The 27,144-nt window shown below is 43.2% G+C and overlaps 1 protein-coding gene across 1 annotated transcript in view; it reads left to right on the top strand.

The window, feature by feature from the left end:
- The window catches only part of HYDIN (HYDIN, axonemal central pair apparatus protein), a 294,240-nt gene that overhangs the window by 901 nt on the left and 266,195 nt on the right, over positions 1-27,144 (top strand). Inside the window, exons 2-5 of the mRNA XM_006878867.1 lie at positions 2,081-2,206; positions 4,236-4,355; positions 7,543-7,677; positions 19,739-19,938. Coding sequence (XP_006878929.1) covers positions 2,081-2,206; positions 4,236-4,355; positions 7,543-7,677; positions 19,739-19,938 — 581 coding nt within the window. The remainder of the gene's footprint in view (positions 1-2,080; positions 2,207-4,235; positions 4,356-7,542; positions 7,678-19,738; positions 19,939-27,144) is intronic.

Genomic DNA, 27,144 nt, shown 5'->3' with positions numbered 1-27,144 from the left:
TGTCCACCATGGGTAACCATTATTGCATTTGACACATCAGTGTCACAGTGGTCAGCATCACAGCAACCACGAGTTACCTTGTACAGCAATGCACAGACCAGTGCTATACCACTTAGAAGAATGTTTGACCAAAAACAGTTAAGGGGCCACAGATTAAAATCACCCACCTTTGGCTCGGTAGCATCACTTTCTATCCACTAGGCCAACTGAGCTCGTTGTTGTGGTTGTTAAGTGCCATTGAGTTGAGTCGTAGATGACTCATAGCGACGTTCTGAATGACTGGGAGGACTCTGCCACTTCCTCAGTTTCCGACTGCATTAAAAAACCAAGGCACCGTTCGAACTCCGTGAGCTCAAGCATTCCCACTGTCTCCCGCCACACAAAAGTGCCTGAATGGGAGCATTCTGACGCTTCCTCAGTTTCCCACTGGATTTAAAAAACCAAGGCATGGTTTAAACTCCGTGAGCTCAAGCATTCCCACTGTCTCCCGCCACACAAAAGCTCCTGACTGGGAGCATGTCCCATATGAATAAAATCTTTCTATAGTATTCACTTCATTTTAAACATTGATCTTAAGTTGGATTTTTATTAGAAAATCAGTCACCATTCTCTTTTGTGGTAGTGATTATTGGATGCTTAAAATAACTCCTGACATTTTTTTCCTTCTTTATTTTGCTTGTTAAAACATCTTTGTTTTTATTTAAATCATAGCTTAGATGATATTTGAATTCCAATCGAATGGAATTTACACATTGAAAGCTGTATTAGAAACATGTCTCCATTTTAATGCACTTCATCACAGAAATTTAATTTGTAGGGAAATAAGTGTTCTTGAGGAGCGCTGGCTGTTTAACCTAAGGCAGAATGAATCAGCTAAATTATGTATTTCTGAAGGTTTTTAAAAAGTCTTGACAAATACTTAAGCATTATCCTGTACCAGTGATAATAATCTCTGTGCATGTAAAGTAGGCCCTAGAGCAGTGTGAACATTCTAGAGTAACACTAGGGAGTTGCACTGCAGAACCCATGGGCATGCGTCTTTGGTGGTTCAAATCTACCAGCCGCTTTATAGCAGGAGGATGCAGAGTCTCCTCCTATTACAGTTTATGGCCACAGACTCCTTGACGGAGGGTCTCAGTGAGGCAGAACTGACTCAGCACCAGGGAGCTGGAGTCTGGAATGTCTTGTGCCATTTCTATTCTATTCTATCCCCCGCACCACCCCAACAGTAGAAAGTATTAAAAGCGTATTATGTTCCAGTTGAGGTCTGTGTGCATGACCATCTACTGGATTTGATGATTGATTGACTTTGAAAACATGATCTAGGTGTGATCTTGTGATTCTGAAGATTCCAACTCATTCCTGAGCTTTCCAATTACATGATGTAGTGATGAGAGTTAAACATCTAGTGGCTTGGATTGCCTGTTTTAATGTCAGTTGAGAAACAGAAATGTCTTAAACATAATAGGTCTGGAGACTGTGAGTAATTTTAGGAACTTAGTGTTTTAAGCTCAGAGGCTGCTTCTGAGCATAGAGGTTAAGCTTTTTGGACGTCCTTCTGTGCAGTTTCCCCAGACTGTTGTGTGTGATTCTTTCAAATCACTTGTTACATCAAGTTGCCGAGCTCAGAAATGCCAGATATTTATTTCTGTTCTATGCATTGAGGGTGAATCTGTATGTAAGTCAGAGCAGTTAAGTAACGTCCATATCTAATGTCTATTAGTTAAACACTTGTATTCATATATGTCATAAAAACATTAAAGGAATACTTCCAGATACAAAAAGCCATCATTTACCTAATAATTCAGATATAATAGTAATAATACTGATGTTTTGGTGTGTGTCACAAAGTAGTTCCCATTTTCAAGATGATAGGCTTTATACTTACATTGGACTTCCTTTAAATTGGACAACCCAGAAAATGCCTACAAAATTTGGTTGTTTTAAATATTTAGTGAGGGAACTTGGTCAGGGACAGCCCTGAAAGCTTCCAACACAAATTATTCATTATCGGCACTTAGGAAACATTTTGTAGTGTAACCGTTTGTGAATGTTTAGCTCTTGTTGTTTTAAATCCTAGCTGACGCCCTCCGAGTTCCTGAAGGAAATGTCTCTCACCACCGAGGAGAGACTGGCGAGTACACACGTGATGTGTCGGCCGCAGATCATAGAACTCCTGGATATGGGGGAGACGACACATCAGAAGGTAGCTGGGAGTGACTGTATGAAACACAGTGTCAGTGAAGGAGAGAGAGAGAGAAAGAGAGAGAGTGTGTGTGTAAATGTGCATAATAATAAAAAAAGGTAGCTGCTTTCTGTCGTATTTCCTCATGCATATTCTACAAGGCATGAGCCTCCTAGAGCAACTAAATGGCAAAATAATCCCTCTTGTTGCTTGATCAATTACTGAGTCACTAACCAAAAGGTCAGCAGTTCAAATCCTCCAGTGGCTCGTTGGGAAAAAGATGAGGCAGTCTGCTTCTGTGAAGATTTACAGCCTTGGAAACCCGTTAGAGCAATCCTGCTCTGCTCTGGGTGCTGGGAGTGAACTCGACTTCCTGACTGGGGGTTAAGCCCTCCTTTCTGCTTCTCTGGATCTTTATATGTGTGACTTGCTGTGGAAAAAATGGCAGTAAGTGTAGATCTCCTTTAAAATGCCTCTCACGCGTCACACTTCTTCCTTGACTGCTTCAGTACACTGTTTGACAATGTAGTTTACAAAATCATGAACTGTATTAGCCAAGCCTAATGAAATTATCCTTTTGCTATACAAGCAATTCCTTCTTACCTGAGTTGTCATCACTAGAAAGAAGGATTGCTTATGAAAGTAGGTATTTGTTACCGATTCTGGCTCGTCAGAACAAATGTGGAGCCATCTCAGTCAGACCAAAAAGCTCACCTGCTGCTGTGGAGTTGTTTCTGGCTCATAGCAAACCCTACAGGACAGGGTTGTGGTTGTTGTTGTGTACCATAATGTTAGAACCGTCATGGTTGACCCTCCGGCAGGTTTTCAGAGGCAGTGAATAATGCAAGTGTTGTTCACCTTTTTTTTCTCCCCCATGCAGCAACTGATGGACTAGAACCATGTCCTTTTGGGGTTGGCAGTGCAACCCAAGCCATCTTAACCCCTAGAATAGACCTAGAATAAACCCATAGAGTTTCCAACACTGTGTCCTTTTATGGAAGCAGAGGAGTTATTGTGGGTTTGAACCATTGACCTACCGATTAATAGCTAAGCACTTAACTACTATGCTGCCAGGTATCCTTAGCCATCTCAGTGGACATCACTGAAATCATCGCAACAAGAGGCAATGTGGTGAAATACATAGCGGCTTTTAAAGCTTTTACCTTGAAGTGTCATATATTGCCTATAATCTCATGATCATGTCTAGTTTCAAAGGAAGTAAGAACTTGCAGTCCTAGCATATATCTAAAAGACAGAAAGCAGGAAATATCTGGTGACTGCTACTTACTTACGACTAACCTAGAGGTAGCGGAATGAAGTTTTTACTTGTCAGATTGTAGCACTAATCAATACTTTTACCTTTTTTTCCTGCATAATGCAAGATTTCAGAACTCATTCCTTCCATTTTATCCTTCAACTGATTACTATGATATTGATGGTTTGGTGGTTTTAAAAATTCTGTGTAATATTTTGAACCCCACCGTTTAATACCATTGTCATATTAGTTCCAATTAACTCCTCTGTCCACACTTTTGTTACTCTTTTCTTTCCTACAAAGCTCAACAGCTTAGATCTGTTTCTTCTCTTTGTTTCTTTCCCTCTCAAAGTTGATGCCATTTCTTTTTCTATTTTTATCTCTCTGAAAATGCCTTTATTTCAGTTTCCTTCTTGAACGTCCAGGAGGGCGTTCATTGATCCAGCTTTTCTGGTGATTTTCACAAGGAAATTAATTCCAATTACTCCTCTCACCATTGCCAGAAATTTAAGTCTGGGGTTGATTTGTTCTCGCTAATGTTTTGGTTTTGTTGTGTTGTTTTTTAAAAAAAATTGAAGTCCAAAATGTAATACTTTCTCTTGTAGTAAAGAAATTGCTAAAAGTAACACCACCATTGATTGTGATTATTAATGTTTATAGCAGTTAGGCCCTTTTCAAATGTGTCCCATGTTCTTAGTTTTAATTTCCACAGGTGTATCTTAGTGTGACATATTTTTTTACCTTGCTGGACATTATTTGTGTTACAGTTTGATGAATTTTCTCTCTTGACTGCAGTTTTCAGAAATTGACCTGGATCAAGCATTGTTTCAGCCCTTTCCGTCAGAAATCGTGTTTCAGAACTACACTCCCTGTGAAGTCTATGAAGTTCCCCTGATCCTGAGGAACAATGACAAAGTAAGTGTGTTTGCTGAGATGCATGAACCTTTCCAGGGTGCATAGAATGGGGCAGAGTAGAGTGGGTACTCTCGAATCCGAGGTCATTTTTAAAATTACAACTTGAGAGAACGTAGACAATAGTCTGAAAGGCAAGCCCTTGGACTGGAAGCGCAGTGAAGTCAAGCTTACATCATCGGGTTGTTGACTGGTTTGTGTTCAGTCACAGGACAGTAAATCTCCAGCACTAGGACTGTGTGGTGAATGAAAGACCAACTCATCTTCTTCTTCTTCTTCCCGTTGCTGTTGGGTTGATTCTGATTGTAGCTGATCCTTCTGAAGGTTTCCAAGACTGTAGAGCACACAGGAGGAGACTGGTGGATTTGAACCACTGAAGGCACAGTGTCTGTGGGTTAACGGCGCAGCTCCTGCTGGACTATGTTACCAGATCTCAAAGGATTTGACCAAGTGGTTGGACTGAAGGCTACTCACATGACCAGCTGGGTTAGATGTTTCGTTTAAGTCAAGGCAGTTACTTGTACCTACTCTGCACTAGTGCTTTCAAGTCCTGCCAGTTGAATCAAGTCCACCTCCTGGTAACCCTCCTTCCTGTGTGCACAACCGCTCCTCACAATGGGAAGCCACTGGCCAGCTTTCTCCTGAGCAGCGGCTGCTGGATCCAAACCCCTGGGGGTACGCTGCCTCTGAGTTAACAGCACACACTGCAGACCCCACCACCCCAGCTCCCCTTACACTAGAGTCACACTAATCCATAATTCAGCGTCGGAAATCCGCTTAAAGGGATTGCGGTCACTGAGCCAGAAGTACATTTAAAATTCTACAAATTAAAAAAATTATTTTCTCTTACAGAAATGTAAATCTTGTTTTTCTCTTGTCCTCTCTCCTCCCTTCTACTTCATATAGACTTCAGATTTTGTCGTCTTAAGATACTTTGGAAAGTCTTCCCCCGTCTCTCCTTTGTCTCTGCAATTGCAGCTGAGACTGTCTTCTCTAGTTTTTCTGTCTTTTTCTTTGAAGATTACTTAGGGCTTTTTCCCAGACACGATATTAAATGCCTAGAGATTTCCTTAACATCTATCAAGAATGAAAGACAGCAGAATCCAGAAGGTCAGCTTGAAGCACTGCTGAGTGTGAGTAGTAATCAGATGGAGACGAAGGCATCTGAGAGATGGCTAAACTTCAGGTGTGAAGACAATAGTAATACCTAGAGGAGTCTCAAGATGTGGACACAGAAAATTCTAACTATAAGAAAAAAGAGAAGAGCACCAAAGCCTGGGCAAGAATCCGGGGAAGATGGGAAGGCTTGCAGCTCTCATCAGTGTGGTAGCTCATTAACGGAATCAGTGATGCCTTTCAGAGATCAAGGAGGTGATTTGGTGACAGCAGAGTCAGACTCTGGAGAAAATGCTGCATTTGGTTCTTTGCTGCAGCATTCACAGGAGAGGCTCGTGGGACAGGCTAAAAGGGCAGGCAGAGGGAAGAAAAATAATTGGAGGCGCTCAGGGTTACCTTCCTAGACTTCAAGAAGAAGTACATTATATAGACATTAAGACTCTCTTCCTGTAGGATTGCTGGCTAATTCCGTTTCTTACGTCCAGTTCTCCCCTTTCTCCATTACTGTGTGACTCTTACTCGGGTATTTTTAGATTATTCAAGGCAGAGAGGAGGAACGCCAAAGGAACGCCTGGTTGCTCCACCCTGACCAGAAATTAGGAATGATTATCTGTAGCTGTACATTGGCAAATCAAGGGCAAAGGGCTTATGTAGGTTTTGTTTGCCAAAGGGAGCTCAGTACCCGTAAGTCAGCTCTTAGAGGTAAGATGCAGCCTGAGTGTTGGAGGACACACTGTGAAGAGGGGGAAATGCAGCTACCAGCAAGCAGACACCTTCCTTTCAGAGGCAGGCTTAGTCCCTCCCACGACCCCTGTTCCTGTGGCTGCTGTCAGGCCTTCTCCTCCTCTCTTGCCTTAGTTCAGGGTCTCAGAAGGAATCATGGAACACTGAGAGGCTCGCTGTACCATTCCCTGTTGGCCTGCTTTCTCATGGCGGGACAAAGACAGCTTGTTTGGACATTATTTTTTCTGTCTTTTGCACACACCCCCCTACACCCACACACACAGGGTGAGAATAAATCGTGACCACTCACTAACCACAGCACAACTCTGCTGAGCTTAGAATTTATGGACTCCCAGACTCCAGAGTCAGAGGAGTTGCTTTAGCTATGCCATCTGTCTGCTCGGGACTTTAGGCACGTCACTTCACTTCACCAAGGCGTGGGATAAAAATAGTACCTATTTGGATGAGCTGTTTTGAATGCTAATTAAATCAAATGAACCTTAATCTTAAAGCTGACATCGCTGCTATCCAATATTTCAGAAAGGTCTCTGAGAGCCAGCTTTCCCAGTGTAATACGTCTTTGGTTTCTTGACTGCTGGTACTGAAGATGTTGATTGTGACTGAAAGCAAGATGAAATCATTGACAACTTGAGTCTCTTCGTTATCTATCATGATGTAGTACTTACTTGGTCTTTGAAGATCGCTCCATTAAAATAACAAAAAGGGCAAAAGGTTGTAGTAATACTAAAAATGAGTGCTAATAATAATGTTAATAAAAATTAGTGCTAAAATGTATTAAATGCCCTCTTAAGTTGGATACTCTAGAGAAGCAAAATCAGTGAAGTGCATGCTACGTGCTCACGCACGTACACACACGCACAGGGATGGGGAGATGTACCAAGTGTCGAGGTTGATGAGTCCCAGGTTTGTGGATCAAATCTCAGGAGAGAGAGATCTGCAGGCCACACACTGCTGGCTTCAGAGGCAGTAAGGTCGAAGTTGGAAAGTAAGGTAGGCTGCTGGTTCAGGTCTAGAGCTAATGACCTAGATTCTAGATCTAAATTGGCAAAAGTGTGAGAACTTTGCCAAAGAGCCCAGGAGTCATCTCATCAGTACATAACTGCCTCTGATCACAGGCATTAGAGAGGTTAGGATCATGGGCAGGATGAAAACAGTACCCACCACTCCGAGTGCTTGCTTTGGGCAGGATTCTGAGCTAAAGGTAGAACCTGTTAGCTGCTTTTCACTTGAGGAATCTGAAGTTCAGACCTGACCAAGGTGGTGCAGTTGGTAAGGAGCAGATAAAGCATTCAGTTGGTGCTTAATTCCGAGTCCTCTGCTTTGCTTGCAGATTCCAAGGATGGTCAAAATCATTGAGGAAAGTTCACCTTACTTTAAAATCATCAGTCCCAAAGACATCGGTCACAAAGTAGCACCAGGAGTGCCATCCATCTTCCGAATCCTTTTCAGTCCAGAGGAGAACAAGGTAACTGCCACATGGGCGTGAAGTAGGTGCCAGCCCCCATGTGACCGAGTCTCTGTCACCTGCAGTTTGCCATTGCGAATGTTGATCGAGATGGTTGGGACTTGGGGAGGGAAGGGAGGTGCTGTCAGGAGGGGATGGTACATCTCTGAGAATGAGGGAGGAACGTCCTTTAAGTGGCCACAGTGTGAGGAAGGATATCTGCCCTCAACCCTCTGCCCGAGCATATTTAAACCCCAAAGTACAGCTGGAGGGACATAAAAAGGAAAAGGGGTGGCTCAGGTGCCGTGAGCCAACGCAGATGCTAACAATTGTTGCTTGTTGGAAGGTTAGGACCCTTGTTGCTTCCATCTTTCCTCAGATTCTAGGTAGTTTAGGAAGGAGATACAGGACCCAAATATTGATCACAGCGTTCGCTTCATCAATGGAAGAAGAATATGGCCAGGGCCTGGGGACTGGTGGAAGAGGCCTGCTCCCTCTCCCCAAGGGATGGTGGAGAACCTGCAGAGAAATTGATCTACTTGCCCTTAATTCCCTATCAGTGACCTAGAAAGAGGCTAAGTGAAGGAGGAGGAGGAGGCGTGACTTGGGGCCACACACAGCTGTGGGGAATCCAGCCCACTGTCAGTCTCCTCCATTCCTCCCCAGATGAGGGTGCTGGGGGCGGGAACTGAGGATGGAGGCTTCCTCTGCAGCCTTTACCCGAGAAGACAGAGTGCTTGGGAGACTTTCCTTCCCTGGCCGAAGTGGGAGCCCTGGCAGCATGGTTCATGCATTGTGGCTTGAAGTGCTAAGCCAAAGGTTGGCTGTTAGAGCCCACCAGTGCGTCCAGGGGAGACGGATGGGCATTCTGTGAAAGTGTGTGTCTTCAGAAACCCAAGGGTGGGTCACTGTTAGCTGGACTCCATGACAGGGGGGGTTTTGATGGTGGGTTAATGTTGGGCACTTGTGGGAAAAGGAGAGGAGTTTTACCAACATGATTAGATTGTGGCAGCAAAGACAACTGAAATGAGCATAAAGAAGTTTCCCTATAAGGTTATATGTAATAGTAATCCCTAAACTAGACACTAGACCCACTGCTGTGAGTCACTTTAACTCACAGCGAGACTGCAGCGCGGTTCAAAGGCTAGAATCTCAGCAGCACAGATGGCCCATCTTCTCTGAGCAGTGGCTGTGGGTGTGAGCTGCTGACCTTTCAGGTGCAGCCCGGCTTGTAAACTGGGCTTACAGTTTCCTCAAGGGCTTCTTCTGATGGTAATAGTTGGTATGTTAGTCTGAATTGCCCAGTAGTGGAGTCAGTGAGAACTTCTGTTAGTATCATGACCAGGATTCCTGCCACCACTGCTGCTGTGTTTCTAGACAGCAGGCATTTAGGATTTAACTTGGTCTGCCCACCATGTATGGCTGGAGTGGGTGGTTAAAAATCCCATTATATTAATACTGCTGCTATTATTTTGCCAGTTCACATTATTACTATTTATTTCTCTGGTTGTTTTTATGGTATTGTATTTTGTTTCACATTCAGGCGTCTGAATCAATTTGACAGCAGTGGGTTTAATTTTCTTTGGGGTATTATTGAGATAAATTAGAAGATAAATAGTCCCAGAAGTAGGGAATTTTATTTTCTATTACCAAAGCCCTTGGTGTGTGTTTTGTTTGATTTCCCCTCTCCTCTTCCCTTGTGGCTCTGTGTGCATACTCTCTGTGAAGAGACTAGAACTTGGATTTCGTTTGACCGTCAGATCCTCACATTGTAGTTCTGCTGGAGACACCTGTGCGGTTATAGAAACGTGGTTGTGTTCTGCAGGTTGTCCGGCTGTGCTAGGCGTGGGGAACTTTCTGAGGACGTGGGCACGTGTGGTGCATGGGTGAGTTCAGTGGTCACCATTGTCCATTAACATCTATGCATTCACCTGTATATCCATTTCCCCTTAAAAATGTGAAACTAACAGAGTGATGGTACAAATGAAACAGAATGAGGAAATGTTAAGGATTGATGAGTCTGGGTGATGGACACATAGGAATTCGTTATCCTAGACTATTTGCTTTATTTATATTTTACATTCTCCATATTCAGAAGCTAACAGAAAAGGGACTTGTTGTTGTTTTAACTGCTTCCCTAAACAACAAACAAATCACTGAGCTGTAGTTTAAGTCTAGCTGCATTTACTGTATAAACATGAACCGCTAGCATTTCCAGTGAGGATCATTACTTGGCTCTGCATAGTGGCTGCTGACCTCACTCCTACCTTTAAAATTTTGCTGTAGTCTTTCATCTGTCTTAATATTTCATGTCTATAGGGATATATCAGATTTGAAAATCAGCTAAGTTCAGTATTGACCTGCTATTTATTCTTCTAAACACTTGCAGTTGTCAGTGGCTGCAAACACGTGTGAGGAGACACAGGGGAAATAATGGCTGAGAAACTGTGACGATGAAGTAGCTGAAGCACTTGGTTGCTGACTGAAAGGTCATCAGTTCTAACACACCTCCGACTCCTCAATGACAGATACAGCTTCTAGAAAGATTTCTGTCTCAGAAACACTGTGGGGACAGTTCTGCTCATCCCTCCTGGGTCGCTACGAGTCAGAATCGACTCTGTCAATGAGTTTTGAGCTATTTTGCTGTCAAGTTTTGAGTACATTGACATTTGATGTTGGACTTGAGTGTAACATGTGAGCACTGAAGTAATACTCAGAACTCCTTTTCCTGAAGTCAGAGTTGTTCTCTTCTTTTGTGGACTAATGCAGACAAGCATTCGGCGACCCTCGTGGCAGTAGTTTTTAGCGGTCTTTGGTCTGCCAAGATCCCGGTGTGCTTGCACTTTGAGCAAGGCCCCGCTCTTAGCACTGCTAGCCTTGCGGCACCTCCGTCCACCCTGACTGGTGGAGAGCCACATGGCCATGCCCAGCACATCCTGCTCGGTGAGCCACACCGTCCTCAGGACAGCACAGAATATAGCCCAGACTAACAAGAGATAGATGTGCTTTAGGGAGAAGAGAAGTCAGTCCTTTCACTCAGCTCTTCACCCGTGGCTGTTGAGTCACACCGGCTCGTAGCTGACCTTCCAAGTGGGTTTTCAGAAGCCGTCAATCACATGGGAGGAGATTGTTTATCTTCCCTCCTTGGTGGAGTCGAACTGCCAGAAAGGCACCACCTGTGGACTAGCAGCACAACTTTCTTTCTTTTTTTTTTTTTAATTATTTTGTGTGCGTGTACCGTCAAATCAGATCTGACTGGTACAGGAGGATATTACGCCTCCTTCTCCGGCAGAGCATCTGGTGGATTCGAACCGTGTTCCTCTGGGATTGCAGTGTAGCTTCTTGCCACTAGGCCACCAGAGCTCCCTTTCTCCCCACTAGGCCGCCACTGTCACTTTATCTTCAGTTGCCCAAATTGATAGCCTGAGTACATATGCATATCTTTTCGTCTCTTTCTCCCCTGCTGATCTAAGCCCGCCCATCCTCACTTACCCTCCTCACATCTGGAGGTTGAGATATGCAAATTGCAGCATGCCACAGCCTAATAAGCCAGTCCCCTTACCCATTGGATTTTCAGCACTCATGCATATTAGCATGTCCAAGATGATCATGCACTTTTTCCCCCCCTGTCATCTACTTATCTGGCTTCCTGGGGATTTAACTTGTTCAGGGTGCCAAATACTCAGATAGCAGGTGCAGTCAGTTCACTTTGGCTTTCCTTATCTCTGCCTCTCACGCTGACATTTTTTATTTTTGATGACTGACTATGTTATTAATCTAATAATCTTAATAGACATGTCGTGCCCTGTGGAAAGATGGTATCAATGTTACCATAAAAGAACACCGTGAAATTCTCGAGTCGAGTGTCTTTCTTGACCTCTGCAACTTGCATCTTTATGGCTAAGAGAAATGTGAAAAATATTGGGCTTTCATGAGAAAGAAATATAAGGTACTTAGTCGGAGTTTAAGGTAGCATCTGTTTACAGCGTGCTGTCCTGTGGGCCAGGAGAGCCAGGACTGGAAGGAGGATGCAGGGAGGTGGTTTTATTGCCCAGTTATGTCTTAGGAAAATATCCAAGTTGGAATATTTTCTAATTGGTTGTCAGAGTAGTTTTGCTGATTTGTGGCTTATAAAATTTAAAACCTGAGAAGAATAGAAAAACGTTCACATATTTTATTTATCTCAATATTTAATAATGAACAACACTGCCAGCATTTGGAATGATGGCATAGATAACATAAAATTTTCCACAATCAGATCTTACCCTACTTTTGTTGTTGGCACTTAGAAGAAACTAATGACATGGATTTTGCTTTCTTCCTGCCTGGAATTAGCCCTCCCCCGAACTTGCCATCACTCTCTAGTTCTGTCTGGCATAGCGAGTAACAAGCTGTTGTTGTTAGGTGCCGTTGTGTTGAGTATGAACAACGCACCTGAACCCTTTCCTGTCCTGTGCTGTAATGACAATCTCTGACACACTCACGCTCATCGCCACAGTCACTGTGACAGTGTACTTGGTTGAGTGCCTTCCTCTCCTTTGCCATCCCTTCACCTTTTCCCGCATGATCCCCCTCTCCAAGGAATAGCCTCCCTTAACAACATGTCCAAAGTGTGTGAGATGAAGAAGCTTCATCACCTTTTACCTGCAGGGAGCACTCTGGCTGCACCTTTTCCAAGACACATCTATTTGTTTTCTTCTGTTGGCAGTCCATGGGATATCCAGCAGTCTTTCCCAACACCACAGTTCAAAGGTGTCAGTTACTCTTCTGTCATTCTGAAAAAGACTATGACCTATACCAGGTACTCCTTAGTCCTCAAACTGACATAATTTCTCCTCCATAATTTGGAGAGGTTCCTGACCACACCCTTTCCCAGTGCAGTACATCTCCTGATCTCCTGACTGCTGGTCCAAGTATATTGATTGTGGATCCAAGTAAGATCAAGTCATTGACAGTCTCAATCTCTTCTCCATCTATCACGATGTACGTATCAGTCCAGTGTGGAGGGTTTCTGTTTTCTTTAAATTGAGAAGCAATGCAGTGTTTAACCTTTGGCAGCAAGTGTTTTAAGTCCTCCTAACTTTCAGCAGGCAAGTTTGTGTTATCCACATAACAAAGGCTATTGATGAGTCTTCCTCCATTCCTGATGCCACATTCTTCTTCATGGAGTCCAGCTTCTTGAATAATTTGCTCAGTATACAGATTAAATTCAGTGTGGAGAAAAGATACAACCCTGATGCAAACCTTTCCTAATTTTAAACCGTCCTCGGTTTTCACAGTAGCTTCTTGGTCGATGTATAGTTTTCGCACAAGCACAATTAAGTGTTCTGGGTTTCACATTCTTCTTAATGTTAGCCATAATTTCTTTTGATCTACACAGTCAAATGCCTTTGCATGGTCCATAAAGCACAAATAAAGGAGCAGCAGCGCACGCGCGCGCACACACACACACACACACACACAATTTTAAAAAGGAGCAGCAACAGAAGAAAGCATTTTCATTTACAAGTTGGAATTATTAGGGAGCTTTGGTGGCCTAGTGGTAAGGAGTTGCGCTATTAACCCAAAAGTGCTCAGTTCAGATCCACCAGCTGCTCCTCGAGGAAGATGAGCTGTCTCCTCTTGGGGGATTTACAGCCTCTGAAAATCCACGGAAAGGTCATCAGTGTTCAGATTCAACAGCACGTAACAGCTATTTTAATAATTTTAAGAAGTTATTTTAAAAAGACACAAAACTTTTCCCTACCAACTTTTTGCTTACTCTGAGGTATAGATTATGCAGAAGCACTGGGATAATTTCTACTTGAAACAGTAAGATAATCTACCCTGAGGATTTTTAGGTAGAAATAACATCATCTGGCTCACCTTTCAGGATCATTCTGTAGAGTAGAAAATAGAGAATCTGAGGCATAACCCTTAGTTGCCTTCTCTGATATTAATATTCTGTGTTGATGACTGAGCTATAAATTTTGGTTGGATTCATTGCTGCTTGAAAGAAAAGATGACGCTTCCCAACCCCCGTTGCAGCTGGGTGTTTGTGATGAGATACAGAGGACTTCTGAAGGAATGTCGTGAAGGAACCGACATGGCAGGGAGGTGCTGCTTTTGCCCTTCTGCCTTTGCCTGCAGCTTGGCTGTGAGAAGTAGCTGGCCTGCCAGGACTCACCCTGCACCATGAGGTGACATTGACTGTCAGATAGTAGAGGAGGAGTTCAGGAAGTTGGACCTCGGAAAACTCTATGGAACCACCATACCGAGCTGTCCTGCCTAACTCCTGTTTGTTTTTATATGAGAGAAAGAAATGTCTATCTAGTTTAAGCATTTTATTTATTTATTTATTTTGGTGTAACTGAATTAAATGTGGGACATATAGGAACAAGAGGCTATTGCAATAGTTGAGCAAAAGATGGAGATGACTTGGACTGGGCTGCTCATAGTGAACATGATAGCAGGTAGGCTGAGACATTTTATGGTAGAGCTGTCAGGATTTGTTGATGAATTGGGTGAAGGATGTGAAGGAAAAAGAGGGGTCTAAGCTGACTCGGGATTTTGGCTACCAGCTGGCCAAATGGTGGCACCATTTACTGAGGTGGGAACAATGGAAGAATAGGTTATTGGGGCTGAAGGGGAGGGGAAGTGAGAAATCAGGAGCTTTGTTTTTCATAGGTAAAACTGAAACTTTCCTTCCGATACCCAGGTAGAAATGTCAGATAAGCAATTGGACACATAAACACAATAAAAGAAGTTGTTGCAAGGCTAGAAAGAAATATGTGAAAACTCTGCATGTGAAAGTCTTAAGTATAAAATCCTTTGTACCAAAGATGCTGTTCGGAGTAACAGAAGAAGGGTTGCCAACAAGGTGATGAGAAGAGGAAGTCAGTGAAGCAGCAGAACAATGAATTGGTCACAGGGAGAAATGAGTGAGTGACCCAGCGGTGTCCAAAGCTGGGGAAAGTGGAACACAATGAGAGGGCGATTAGCCAGTCAGTTTGGCAAAGTCATTAATGACCTTGAGAAGAACTTTATTTTTTTAATGGAATGTTAGGCTCGCAGGATTAGTCGGGGTGAAGACGGAGAAACTAGAAGGTAAGGTGGTGGCAGTTGGAGGAGCTTTGCTGTAAAGCGGAACTAATAATGAGGAGGTAGCTGGAGGGGTGATGGGGGTAAGGTAGGTTTTTTATATTTAAGGTGGAGGCTGTTCAAGCATGGTGAGACCTGATGTGGGCTGTTCAGGAAAGTGGAAATGATGATGGTTCAGGGAAATCCTTGACAAGGATTGAGACACACAGGAGAGGAGTTGGCCCTTAGAAAATAGATATGATGGTAAGTAGATAGATAGATTTAGGGAAAAACCCTGAAGGGGAAATTATTTACCTTGAGTGGATGACCTGTACGTGAATCATGAAATAACCACCTCATTGTATATCAAACCCAACAAAGGCAGAATTAAAACTAGGAAGTCCCATTCTCATTTCAATCCAAGGGTCAGAGGTTATTCTTTTTTAATGGATGAGAGAGATTTAGATACAGTTGTTAAGTTGAGACCTCAGCAGAATCCCCTGAAGAATTGTAAAGGTGGAGGATGAGGCCCAAGAGACCTGGTCAACCATGTTTCTAAATGGATTTGAGTTTCAGAAGATATGCTTCCTTTTAAAGAGATGAATTTCAGATAGAGACAATATAGAAATACATAGTAGTATCTATACTACTAATAGATAATGACTTGAGAGAATCAGCACTCAGCAAGACACCTTGTTAGATTTGAGTTATATAATTTTTCCACCTTTGACAGAGTCTGACTACTTTTCTTTCTCTCTGTTGGTGGAAGAGATTTGCATTTTCCTTCTGTGGCAGGTTTCTGCCTTACAGAGGTGCCAGCTTTCCCATGCTGTACTGTATTTGTAAATGGTTAGGGAATTTACAGCATCTTTTTGGGACACTGAGTATTAAATTCTGCAGCCCTGATCAGCTCTGTTTTATCTGTGTTACAGTCCATCTCAAATCCAGGAGTGGAAGGAAGTAAAAAAGAGTGTGTTGGTGCTGGCTTTGCCCTTGATTGCTGGAGAGTAGAAACCTCATTTCCTTTGCTTGAGATTTTAAAGGACAGAATTATTGGCTTGTTGCTTTCTATCACAGGGCAGACGTTAAATTAAGATTCTTTCCCCTCTTAGAAAAAGTCAGATCTGCTGTTTTCCTATTCTGTTGTTGATGAATTTTGGAGGATGGGCATTTTGGAAAGAAAACAAATGGTTTGGACATTTCATCTGGCGAATACTGTCATGTAGGATAATGTTATATGATATAAAGTTATTTGTTGTTAGATCACTCAGAGTAGAAAGAAGAAAGTTCAGAATAAATATTTTACCTTTGAACGGTACCCTGATTGTCTCCGACCCTAACTACGGTTGAAGAGCATGAATCAGCTGAAGGAATTGCTTAACTAGTAGGCTGACAAGGATTCCGGGTCATAATATCTGAATTAATTTTGAGCCACTAAGGCAATATACAGTGATATCTAATGTAATGCAATCATATGAAGTACATAACCTGAGTGACTAGAATACATTTTTATGGGATTGTTTGCTTTCTGCTTATTCCTTTATGGGCTTGTGAATTGATTACAAAAAGAAAAATATTTAACTCTGAAGAAACTTTTCGTGTTCTCCATTCAGAAAAGTAGAAAGTTTGGAAGCATCCCTGCGAATAATTAGCATTTCAAGCTATTTTCAGTCATCTTAAATTCCATTTAGAACAAGGCAGAGGAGCTGTAAAGATAGCATAGATGAAGACAGTGCTGGGGAGCTCCTCCTCGCTAGTTTTAGCCGTGTCTTCTGCTTTTTCTCTCAGAGCCTCAATTAATACCGAGTTTCTGCATGTGCCAGACATTTTACAGTTTCTAATTCCCAACAGGGTCTTTACTTGCTGAGTTTGATCTCCGGTGGAAAAAAAAAGAAAACGGTACTTAACGCTTTAGGATTCTACTGTAATCAGACTAGACTGCTTTGTTGTTGAATTCTTTTGGGTTTTCTCGGATCAAGTATGCTTAAATGCAAGTTGTACTTTATGTGGTGCTTCCTCGTGTCTGGCTAGTGTCATTATTGAGCCCAGCATTACCATCTAGGAACCTGAAATCGACTGCGGAGCTAAGAGCCCAACAAATCAATGTTAATACATTTCATAAATACTGCTCATTCATTTCTACTACGCGTTCCTACCTGAGGACATCTGTTGTTGTTGTTATTAGGTGCTGTCATGTCTATTCCAACTCATAGAAAATGGCCATGTAGAACAGAACAGAACAGTGCCTCACCCTCTGTCTTCCACAAAATTGATCCCTTCTGACAGCTTGTCCCAAATCCATGGACAAAGTATAGCCATCATCACTTCTTAAGGAGCATCCTGCATGCACTTCTTCCATGATATATTAGTTCTTTCTTTGACAATCTGTAGTATAGTCAATTTGATTATTTGATTCAAACTGGCTAGTAGCCGGCCACTTCAGCTCACTTACCCTGAGGATTGTTCTGTATGCTTTCCATTTCATCTTTTGTTACTTCCACATTCTGGGTGTTAATGCATATTTAACACTATTTGTTCTCATTTTCACTTGTGCCTCACCTGCAAATGAAGGTCCTGGAAGCTTTACTTTATTCACATAGTTAAGGCTGACTCTACTTTGAGGAGGAGCTTTTGTCCATAGATGTTGCACCACTAACCGAAAGACTGCGTCTCTGGTGGTTCAAATCTACCAGTGCCTCCACCAGCGGCTCAGCAGGGAAAAGATGAACAGGCCCCTTTTGTTAAGATTTGCAGCCTCAGAGTACAGTGGTGTTGTTAGGTGCCTAGTGACCCTATGAACAATGCCTCTGAACCTTACCCTATTCTGAGCCAACCTCATCGACTCTGACACACTTGATCCCATTACCACAGTCACTGTGTCAGTCTATCTTATATCCAGGGTCTCCCTTGCCTGTGCTGACCCTTCTATGCATGAAGTCCTTCTCCAAGGACTGGTCCCTCCTGGCAGCATGCCCAAAGTATGCCAGATGGAGCTTCACAATCCTTGCCTCCAAAGAGCAACCCAATTTTACTCTCACCAGGATAGACCTGTTTGTTCTCTTAGCAGTCCATGGTATGTTCAGTACTCTTCTCCAGCACCACAACTCAAAGGCATCGATTCATCTTATGTCATCTTTAGTCATTGTATAGCTCTCAGATGCATAGCAAGCCCTTGAGAAGACCATGGCCTGCATCAGGGACATCATTGCTCTTTACCACTCTGGAGGGATCCTTACGAAAGGTCAGTCATGGATTGAAACCAGCTCAGTGGCGGTGAGTTTGTTAATTTCTGCTCTGATTTGACAGCTCTTCCCTAGCTGTATTTTGAATGCCTTTTTACCTCTTGATCAGCTGCCGGCCCTACACCAGACAATGCTCTGGTGCATTCGTAGGGTTGGAACTGGCTATTTATTTTTTCATAAATAAATTACCAGGGCCTCCCTTCTAGTCTGTCTTAGTCTGGAAACGCCACTGAAACTTGTCTACTGTCAGTGATCCTGCTAGTATTTGAAATATCGAGGGCATAGCTTCCACAGTGATATGCAGACCATCACAGTGTGAAAAACCAAGAGATGATTGATGGAGGGCATTTACATTTGCAGTTTTCTTTGCCAGAAGCACGTCTTTTCTAGATCTCACCAGGCAGGCTCAGTGGTTTGTTGTTCCGGTGTCCGTTCAAAAGTCGTTCCTTAGTGACTGTCACCCAGAGCAGTCTCTTCCTTTTTATGCTTTCCTTTCTTCAAATCATTCCTGTTTTCTGCAGTTACCTAATTCTGTTATTATATAATTATTATAATGATCGTTGTCCAAGTTGCTAGAGAAAACACGCTAAGATTATCCTTCATGTCTCACACAAATCATTTAATGTAAAAGTCAAGAACAGTTGTTATTGTTGTTGAGTTTCATCCACCAGGAGAATGTGACAACATTTCAATGTCAACAGAATAAGGGAGTAAAGATCTGGTGATGTGCAAGACTGGGAGATGATTCCTTCTGGTAGAATGCCATTACCTCATAGACACCTTTCCGAGCCACCCTGTAAGGAAGAACACTCTAATTTCAATCTCCTTTCAAGCTTTGTTTTTATGCACCTACCTCTCCTCATCCTCATGGTAGTTATTTTCATCCATTTACAAATGTCTCTGGGACGTGTGCTGAGTCATAGGCCCTGTTCTAGGCACTTGGTAAGCAGTCAATAAAATGGGCACGTAGCCCTGTATGCAGGAGGAAGACATATACTCAGTAAACAAATGAGGTAAATACACGATGTGTCAGATGGTGCTGAAGGAAGCCAAACAAAGGCTAGAGAGTGATGGGCAGGTGAAGGCAGGCTCAGGGCAAATGTGCCAATCGGAGGAGGCCTCGGCAGAAAGTGCCCAACTGGAAAGTCCCGAGGGAGGAGAGGGAAGGAGGGAGCCATGACCAGAGCGTTCAGGGCAGAAGTACATGCATTGAGCAGCCCTGAGGCCTGTGTGAAGCAGAATGAGCCAGGACCGGGGGGCAGAGGGGCAGTGCAGTGGACACGCTGACTCGCTTTCATGGATTGTCTTGAGCAGAGGAGCAGCCCGAGATAACTTAAATTTAAAAACCTCTCCCTTACCATTGGGTGGAAACAGATGCTAGAGGAGCAGGGGCTGAATTAAGGGGCCAACCAACCCAGGAAAGAGGGGCCAGAGCCAAGGTGGCCCTAGGTGGTCAGAGTGATCGTGGTATGAACCTCCTCTGATGGAAAGCAAACTGGGACTTGATGTTCCCCTCCTCCCAACCCCCAGTTATCCAGAAAACACGTGACCCTTCTTCATTGACAGGTAGGTTTTGCCACCTGCATTGGCTGTCCCTTCTTTTTAGAAAACAGATTGTCATTGGACACACACCTATAATTCTTGCACGACGTTCAGAGAAGACCCTAGGTCGCTTTGCAAAATACTTTATCTGTGGTGGCATTTTGTTTGGGCCACGTTCGCTTCCCCATCAGTAACGAGGTTTACTTCCCCATCAGTAATGAGGTTCGCTTCCCTTGTAGGATTATGCCCACCTGTTGACCTGCATCACGGAAAGAGAGAAGTTTATTGTGCCAATTAAAGCTAGAGGGGCCCGAGCCATCCTGGATTTCCCTGACACGCTCAATTTCTCCACGTGCCCTGTCAAATACAGCACCCAGAAGATTCTGCTGATACGAAACATTGGCAACAGAGATGCTGTGTTCCACCTCAAAACTCAGAGGTATGCATTCCTCCACCTCATTTGTGATTGATTGATTATAGCTAAATGCAGTCAGCACAAGCAGTTTGCTAGAATAGCATTGGGGTGGAAGTGCTAGCAACAGTCTTCATTTGCAAGGCTGGGAAAGCTCACGGACATGGGACAGACCAAGCAGCCTTCATCGTGAGATGTAACCAAAGTCAGGCCCTTAATATCTTACCCTAGTTCTGATTAAATGGCCCAGCCTGACTGCATGTGCATGGTTTTTTGGAATACCATGAATAGGATGAAGGCCCTTCTATTTAGCTTGGAGGGAACTCTGCTTGTATAGACCATACCAACCTAGTAGACTTGGTCAGTGTAGGGTTGCCACAAAACCTTTGATGTGTAAAAATGGCTATAGCCTTGAAGCACCGTGAAATGAAGCGCTGTGCAGTGAGGTATGTCTGTAGCTAGCACTTGTTATGGACCAGCAGTTGATGCTCATTTGTTCGTTATTCCTTACAAGAATGCAACAGCTACTGCAGTTGTTGCCATTTTGCAGATGAGAAAACAGGTTTTGCAAAAGTTACGCAAAAGCACATCAAGCTAGTAAGTGATGGTTCTGATTTTAATCTGAATTACATTGCCAACCCAATACATGGTTCAAATCCACCCGCTGCTGGTAGAGAAAGCTAGGCTATCCCCCAGACGACTTACAGCCTCTGAATACTCCGGGAGGATCAGCTGTTAGTTAGTTCCTACTGGAGGACGCCTAACAACAACAGCCACATTTATGGAATGGCTGCAATATAGTAGACACCATGAAGCAGCATAAAGAATAGAAAGACCCACCCTGCTCTCAAGGAGTTCTCTTTAAAGTGGGAAACGATATGAGAATGGAGGTTGATGAGTGGCACCATTCAAGACCAACTATCGAGAGAAGACAGGTAGCAGGAAGCCAGGGCCTTTGCTGGGACTTTAAAAACAAAAACCAAACCAGTGTGTGTTTATTGATCTTACCCAGGACATTTTTTATTCAAATCCATCATGCACTTATTGATTGACTACTCTGCTAAATTACAGAAAAGACATATGCTGGGTGCATTCATTTTATCTTATCCCATTTGTCTTTCCAACTCCCAAGAAATCTCTTAATATTTTATTGAGTCCACAGCGTTTCATTTTAAGACATAAGCCCTGGAGGCCTTCAGCACCTCTGTGGAGTTCTTTACCTGTGCCACCTTCGCTGCTCGGCGTTGGATCATTCTTACAGGAACATGATGATTTACCTCACTCAAATGCAGTTCCCCAGTCTCCGGAGCTGGAGGCAGTTTAATTTACTTCTCTGGCCTTGGAAGTTTGCACACACATTGCTTATATGAGGTGACAGCTGGGATTTCTTTCCCCCTCTTCCTTTGATTCCTACATGTAGTCTGCCTAGACTATTTCCCTTTAGCTCTAATCACATGGGTGGCATTTGCTTCATTCAAAGGAATGTCTAATGCTGTCCCAATATGGTCACATTGGTTTTGAGGTCAGTGCTCTGACAAGAGGATATGGAGGTCTCAAAGGGTTAAATAACTTCCCAGAGCCCCAAACTGACAATGAGATTGAATGAGGTCTTGCTTTTTAACCATTAGGCTCAGCTGCCTTCTGTGTGGTTCTGTAGTTATTCTAGTGTTTTGACATTTGTTTTATTTTCAGACTTAGGGCATCTTTACTTTCTGCTTGGCCATGTCTAATGCCTTATTGGCAGATAGTTGGTAGAATGTATGATAGATCGATATGATACACTCATGTTTGGGAAGAATGGTTATTCTGGACATTTTTCTTAAATTGGTAGAGCTAATAGAATCATCTTTTTAAAAATTTTTTATTATTAATTTCAATGAAAATTTACAGAGACTTTGGATTTCCATTCATTCATTGTTGCACTTTTCTCCCCCCCCAACGCCCCCCCCAGTATACTCCCCTCTTGGAAAAGTAAAAGAAAAATTATTTCATTGTTTTACAGTCCCTCCCCCCAGGTCCACTCCACTATGCAGCCTTCGCTCTGGACTCCTGTCATGACAAAAATCCCTAATCACATATCCCTTTTAAACAGTTTTCTTCCTCATCTGTTTCAATGCAGTATACATTATTGAACCAATCTTTCTCAGTCTCTTCCCAACCCCAGTCAGTCCTGTTTTACAACAGTGACACCATGCAGTATTTGTCCTTTTGTGACTGAGATACTTCACTCAGCATAATGTCCTCCGGGATCACCCATTTTGAATAATATTGCATGCATGGTAATGAAAAGTTGCAGTGTAATGATTTCAGTGGTTGCTGTTTTGTCATCAGATGTCAGTGAGTTTGAACTTAGAACCCTGTGTACGGCAGAGTAGAGCGTTGGGCAGTCCTGCCCCAGGGTTTGCCATGGTGGAGCCCATTGTTGCAACCACTGTATTAGTGCATCTCATTGGTGCTCTTCCTCCTTTTCACTGACCCTCTGCCTCATCAAGCATGATGTCCTTCCCCAAGGACTAGCCCCTCCTGACACTGTGTCTAAAGCACATGGGACAGAGGGTCACCATCTTTGCTTCTTGGAAACATTTTGGTTTTACACCTTGTATAAATTCCAGCAGATTTGTTTATTCTTCTGCCAGTCTATGTTGTAGTTCCTATTCTTCACCAACACCATAATTCAAAGGCATCAGTTCTTCTTCACTCTTCCCTATCTATTCCAGGTTCCTCAAGCATATGAGGCAATTGAAAATACCAGGGCTTAGGACAGGCACACCTTAGTCCTCAAAGTGACATCTTGGCTTCGCTAGTGAGTAATTTTAAATAAAAATACTCCATGGTGTTATATTATTCAGTTAGAAGGATATTGGTTTCTGAATGTTTTGTAGATTTGCCAGATTTTAGCATTTAAAGGAGAAGATTTTACAGCGACAGCAGAAGCACTGAAATGTATTGCATGCTTACTGTTGACCACTCGTTGGGTGCCAATGAGCAACTACCACTCATGGTGACACTGTGAACATCAGATCAAAATAGTGCCCTTTCCCGTGCCGTCCTGACAGTCCTCCGGCTCAAACCCACTATGGTGATGTCAGATCTCTCACCGAGGGTCTTCCTTTTTCACCAACCTTATACTTTTCCCAAAATGATGGTTTTTGCTAAGGGCTGGCACCGCCTGACAGTAAGTCCTGATGGTACTTCACAAAGTACGTGAAATGAAGTCTCATCTTCGCCTCCGAGGATCACTCTGATTGCACTTGCTCTAAGACAGATTGGTTTGGTCTTTGGCAGTTGATGGAATATTCAGTTCTCCTTGCTAGCATCACAATTCAAAGGCATCAGTTCTTATTTGGTCTTTTTTATTCGTTGTTTCCGCCATCATCATATGCATACAAAGCAATTGAAAATACCATGACTTGAGCCAGGTTCACTTTAGTCTCTAACCTGGTACCATATTACTGTTGTCAGACCTGGTACTAATATTTGTATATAACCTTTGATTTAATGCTTACAGCAACCCAGTGAGGTAAGTATCCTTTTATTGCAGACTAGGGCACAGGTTCAGAGGGTAATGTGCCCAGTACTGTACTCCTGAAAAGGTGTGGAGGTGGATGTGGAACCCAGGCAATCTCAGTTCCAGAAACTCTTCTTTCATCACCACACTAAAGCCCCAGCTCTGTGCTGCCTGGGCCGAGAGTGGTGGAGGACATGAGCTGAGTGTTCACCACAGCTCAGCTCGAATAGCGGACCACAAGGCCCATCTACCCTTCTATTTCCTATGGCCATTTACTTGTTCTTTCTGGCTCTCCTCACTGTTGACTTGATGGATTTTTTTTCTAGTGAAGAGCCAGTGCCCTTGCAGGAACTGTATCATTGAGAATCTAGGCTTAGTCAGCACATTTGCAGTTATGAGAGCAGCTTATTTTCTTTTCTTTTTTTAATTTTTATTGTGATTTAAGTGGAAGTTTCCACATCAATTGGTTTCCCATTTAGCACTTCATCCACATTATGTTTTGTGACGTGGGTTACAATCCCCACGTTGTAATTGCACTCTTCTTTCTTCCTTCTTTGATTTCTTTGTTCCCTTCATCCTTGTTTCCTTTCCTATCTGTAGTTAATTGCGTTAAGGTGAGTATGCCTTTCTGGTGTTACTGTTTACAGTATAGGCATCTGCTGTTTGGCCAGAAGTTGAGTCACAGAGTGATTTTGGTTCCAGACTTGAAGGCTGACCAAAGGCCATCGTCTTGGGGCTCTGCCAGTCTCTGTTAAACCAGTAAGTCTGATCTTTTTTATGATTTTGAGTTTTGTTCCATGTTCTTCTGCTACTCTTACCTTGTGCTGTGATTGCTTTCAGAGCAGTCAGCAATCAGCAGGGCACCATCTAGTTCTTCTCGTCTCAGGGCCATGGAGACGAAGTTCATGTACGCATTAGGACCAGCAGTCTTTTTCAAGAATAAGTCTTTGCATATCTTCACTCTTTTTTTTTTTCTTCAAATTATGAGAGACCGGAAATTGCATTTTAGTTGGCTCCTTGCAAACTTTCAAGACTGTTGCCACTTGACACAGTAGAATGTAGTCCAGTGTCCTTGTGGGCCATGTTATGTCAACTGACCTCAGTGTCCTCCACAGCTATGGTCCTGAGCTCCCAAGCCCAGGGACCCGGTCCTTCAAAGGGTTTGATTGTGGCTAAGCAATTTTCATCATTTCACTCCTGTTTGAGAACAATTTAATTTCTTTTCTGTTTACTTTTATAACTAAGACAAATATCTTTTGTGCAATAATGCAAGTAAAATTGGAGTTTAACATCTTCTCCTTTTGCCCTCCCATCTCTTGAAATTTTTCAAGTAATTGCACATAGTACTACTTGAGAAAGAATGAAAGGGTCAAGGTAAAGCAGACTCAGGGACATAACTTTTTGAGTTTTTCCCCTGATGAATACTTAAAATGACACCTAGCACAAATGGTAACCTCTAGGATCCAGAAATTCCCCTGAGACCTTTGCATGGAAGGTGAGAACTTTCCTTCATCAAAGTGAGGCAGCCTTGGGGAAGGAGGAGTGAGTGGTGTGAGAGCAGACCGAGTAATTAGCAAGTCACTTTCTCTGCACCCTAATTTCTCTCATATGTTGAGAAGTGCAAGAGAGAATGGGGAGAAAGACAAGAAGGCTGTGGAGAGAGATGATAGGTCGGTAATCAAGTTCTGTTGGGACAGCCTGCACAAACTGGAGAAAATGTCTCTCTGAGAGGGGCTGCTTCTGCATTGAAGTGGAACTCATCTCCCTCGGGCTCATCTCTTTCTCTTCACTGATGTGCCCAGTATCATTACCGCCTTGAGCCACCTTCCCAGGCTCCTGTGGCAGCTCTTTTCTGGGGTTGACCACTTGCGGGTGCTTGAAGGAGACTGGAGAGGAGGAAGGTGGAATATGCCTGGATAGCTTCTCTGCTTCCCGTCTGACTTCAGTGGCATCTTCAGCGGCAGCTACATTGTTCTAGCTCTGCTAGACAGCACAGACCTGCTGTGACCAACTCTGTCAGGTCACCTTGACCCCCGAGATCTGATAACACTTCCCCCTCGCCTGTGTGCCTCAGACCAGGGGCGAAAATGATCTATTACGGTTGTCTCTGGACTGTATCACTATATTATTATTTTATTTTAGAGAAAGAAAACTTTTATACTAGTTTACTTTCAAAGTTTGTATACATTGATGTTCTTACTGGATCTTTCCCATTTTCTTTACCAACCACTCTCTCCATCCATCATATTGTGCAACCCTATATGATTACCCCCACAACCCTTCCATCCTCACCCCTCTGCTCCCACCCCACCCGCCTTGGACCCTCATACACATTTTACTCGTGAACTTTCTATTTTTACAATAATGGTCTTATACAGTACTTGTCCTTATGAGACTGAGTTAGTTCACTTAGCATTAGACTCTCCAGTTCCTTCCAAATTAGGTAGTGATTTTCAGAGTCATTGCTCCTGCATGCTGTGTAGTATTCCATTGTGTGAATGTACCATACTTTCTCAAGCCATTCAATTGTGGTTGGACAGTTGGGCTGTTTCTATGTTCTTGTGATGGTGAATAATGCTACTGTGAACAGTCATGTACAAATCTCCATGTGGGCCTCAGTCCTGATTTTCTTGGATATATTCCAAGCAGTGGAATAGCTGGATCATATGGAATGTCTATGTTCAGCATTCTAAGGAAATTCCAAACTCCCTTCTAGAGTGGTTGTACCATTTTATAATCCAAGCAGTAGTGGACAAGTGTTCCTATCTTTCTACAGCCTCTCCAACATTTATTAATTGCTGCCCTGTTAAACTTTGCCACTGTTACTGGAGTAAGGTGGTACCTCATTCTAGTTTTGATTTCCATCTCTCTTATGGCCAGTAATTTTTGAGCATTTCTTCATCTGTCTGTTGGCCATCCAAATGTCTTCCTCTGTGAAAAGTCTTCCCAGGTTTTTTGCCCATCATCCGTCTTTTTCTTATGGAAGCCTGTAGGATCCTGTAAATTTTTGATATGAGACCCCTGTCTGAAATGGTATTGCTAAATGTTTTTCCTCAGTCAGTTGGCCTCCTCTCTCAGATCTTCTATGCAACCAATTCTCTCCATTAAATTCTCTGTATTCTTATTATTTTTGCTTTCCTCATTAGAAAGTGCTAGATACAGTAACTCTGTGTTCTTCCCAGAAAATGCAAGCTTTCCTTGAAATTGTCTTGTCTCTGAAGTTAAAGAGAACTTCTTGAAAATAGACTCTGGAAAAAATAATTTGCTTACTTATTGGTAAAAATGGATTGAACTCTTTGCAGACACTAGGGGCCTGTTGTTAGATGCCACTGAATCGGTTTTGACTTGTAGCGACCCCAAGCGAAGGCGTAGAACAGCCCCTACAGGGTTTGCTTGTCTGCGTTCCTTTCGGAGGGGGGCCACCGGGCCTTTGTGTCCCAGAGCAGCTGAGGCGTGGGAGGCGCTGAGCCCCTGGTTGGTGGCTGAGCTCTTGCTTAGCTGCTGAACCACCAGGTGAACAATCCAGATGCCGTTCTTTTGACCTATACATTCTAGAAAAGGGAGATGATCAGTCTGGAGAGATGGGGCTACAGGCAGACAGAAGAGAAAGTATCAAGGCTTCGAGGTGAGGATTAACCTGAACATTTGAGAACCGTGAGACAGGCCCATTGTGACTGGAAAGGAGAGCGTGAAGTAAGTGAGGCTGGAGAGGCATTTAAACCTTT

Source organism: Elephantulus edwardii, unplaced genomic scaffold, assembly GCF_000299155.1.
Source record: "Elephantulus edwardii isolate Elephantulus edwardi_28Jun2011 unplaced genomic scaffold, EleEdw1.0 scaffold00001, whole genome shotgun sequence".
Taxonomy (NCBI): Eukaryota; Metazoa; Chordata; class Mammalia; order Macroscelidea; family Macroscelididae; genus Elephantulus; species Elephantulus edwardii.
This window is presented reverse-complemented; position numbering and strand designations above follow the sequence as displayed.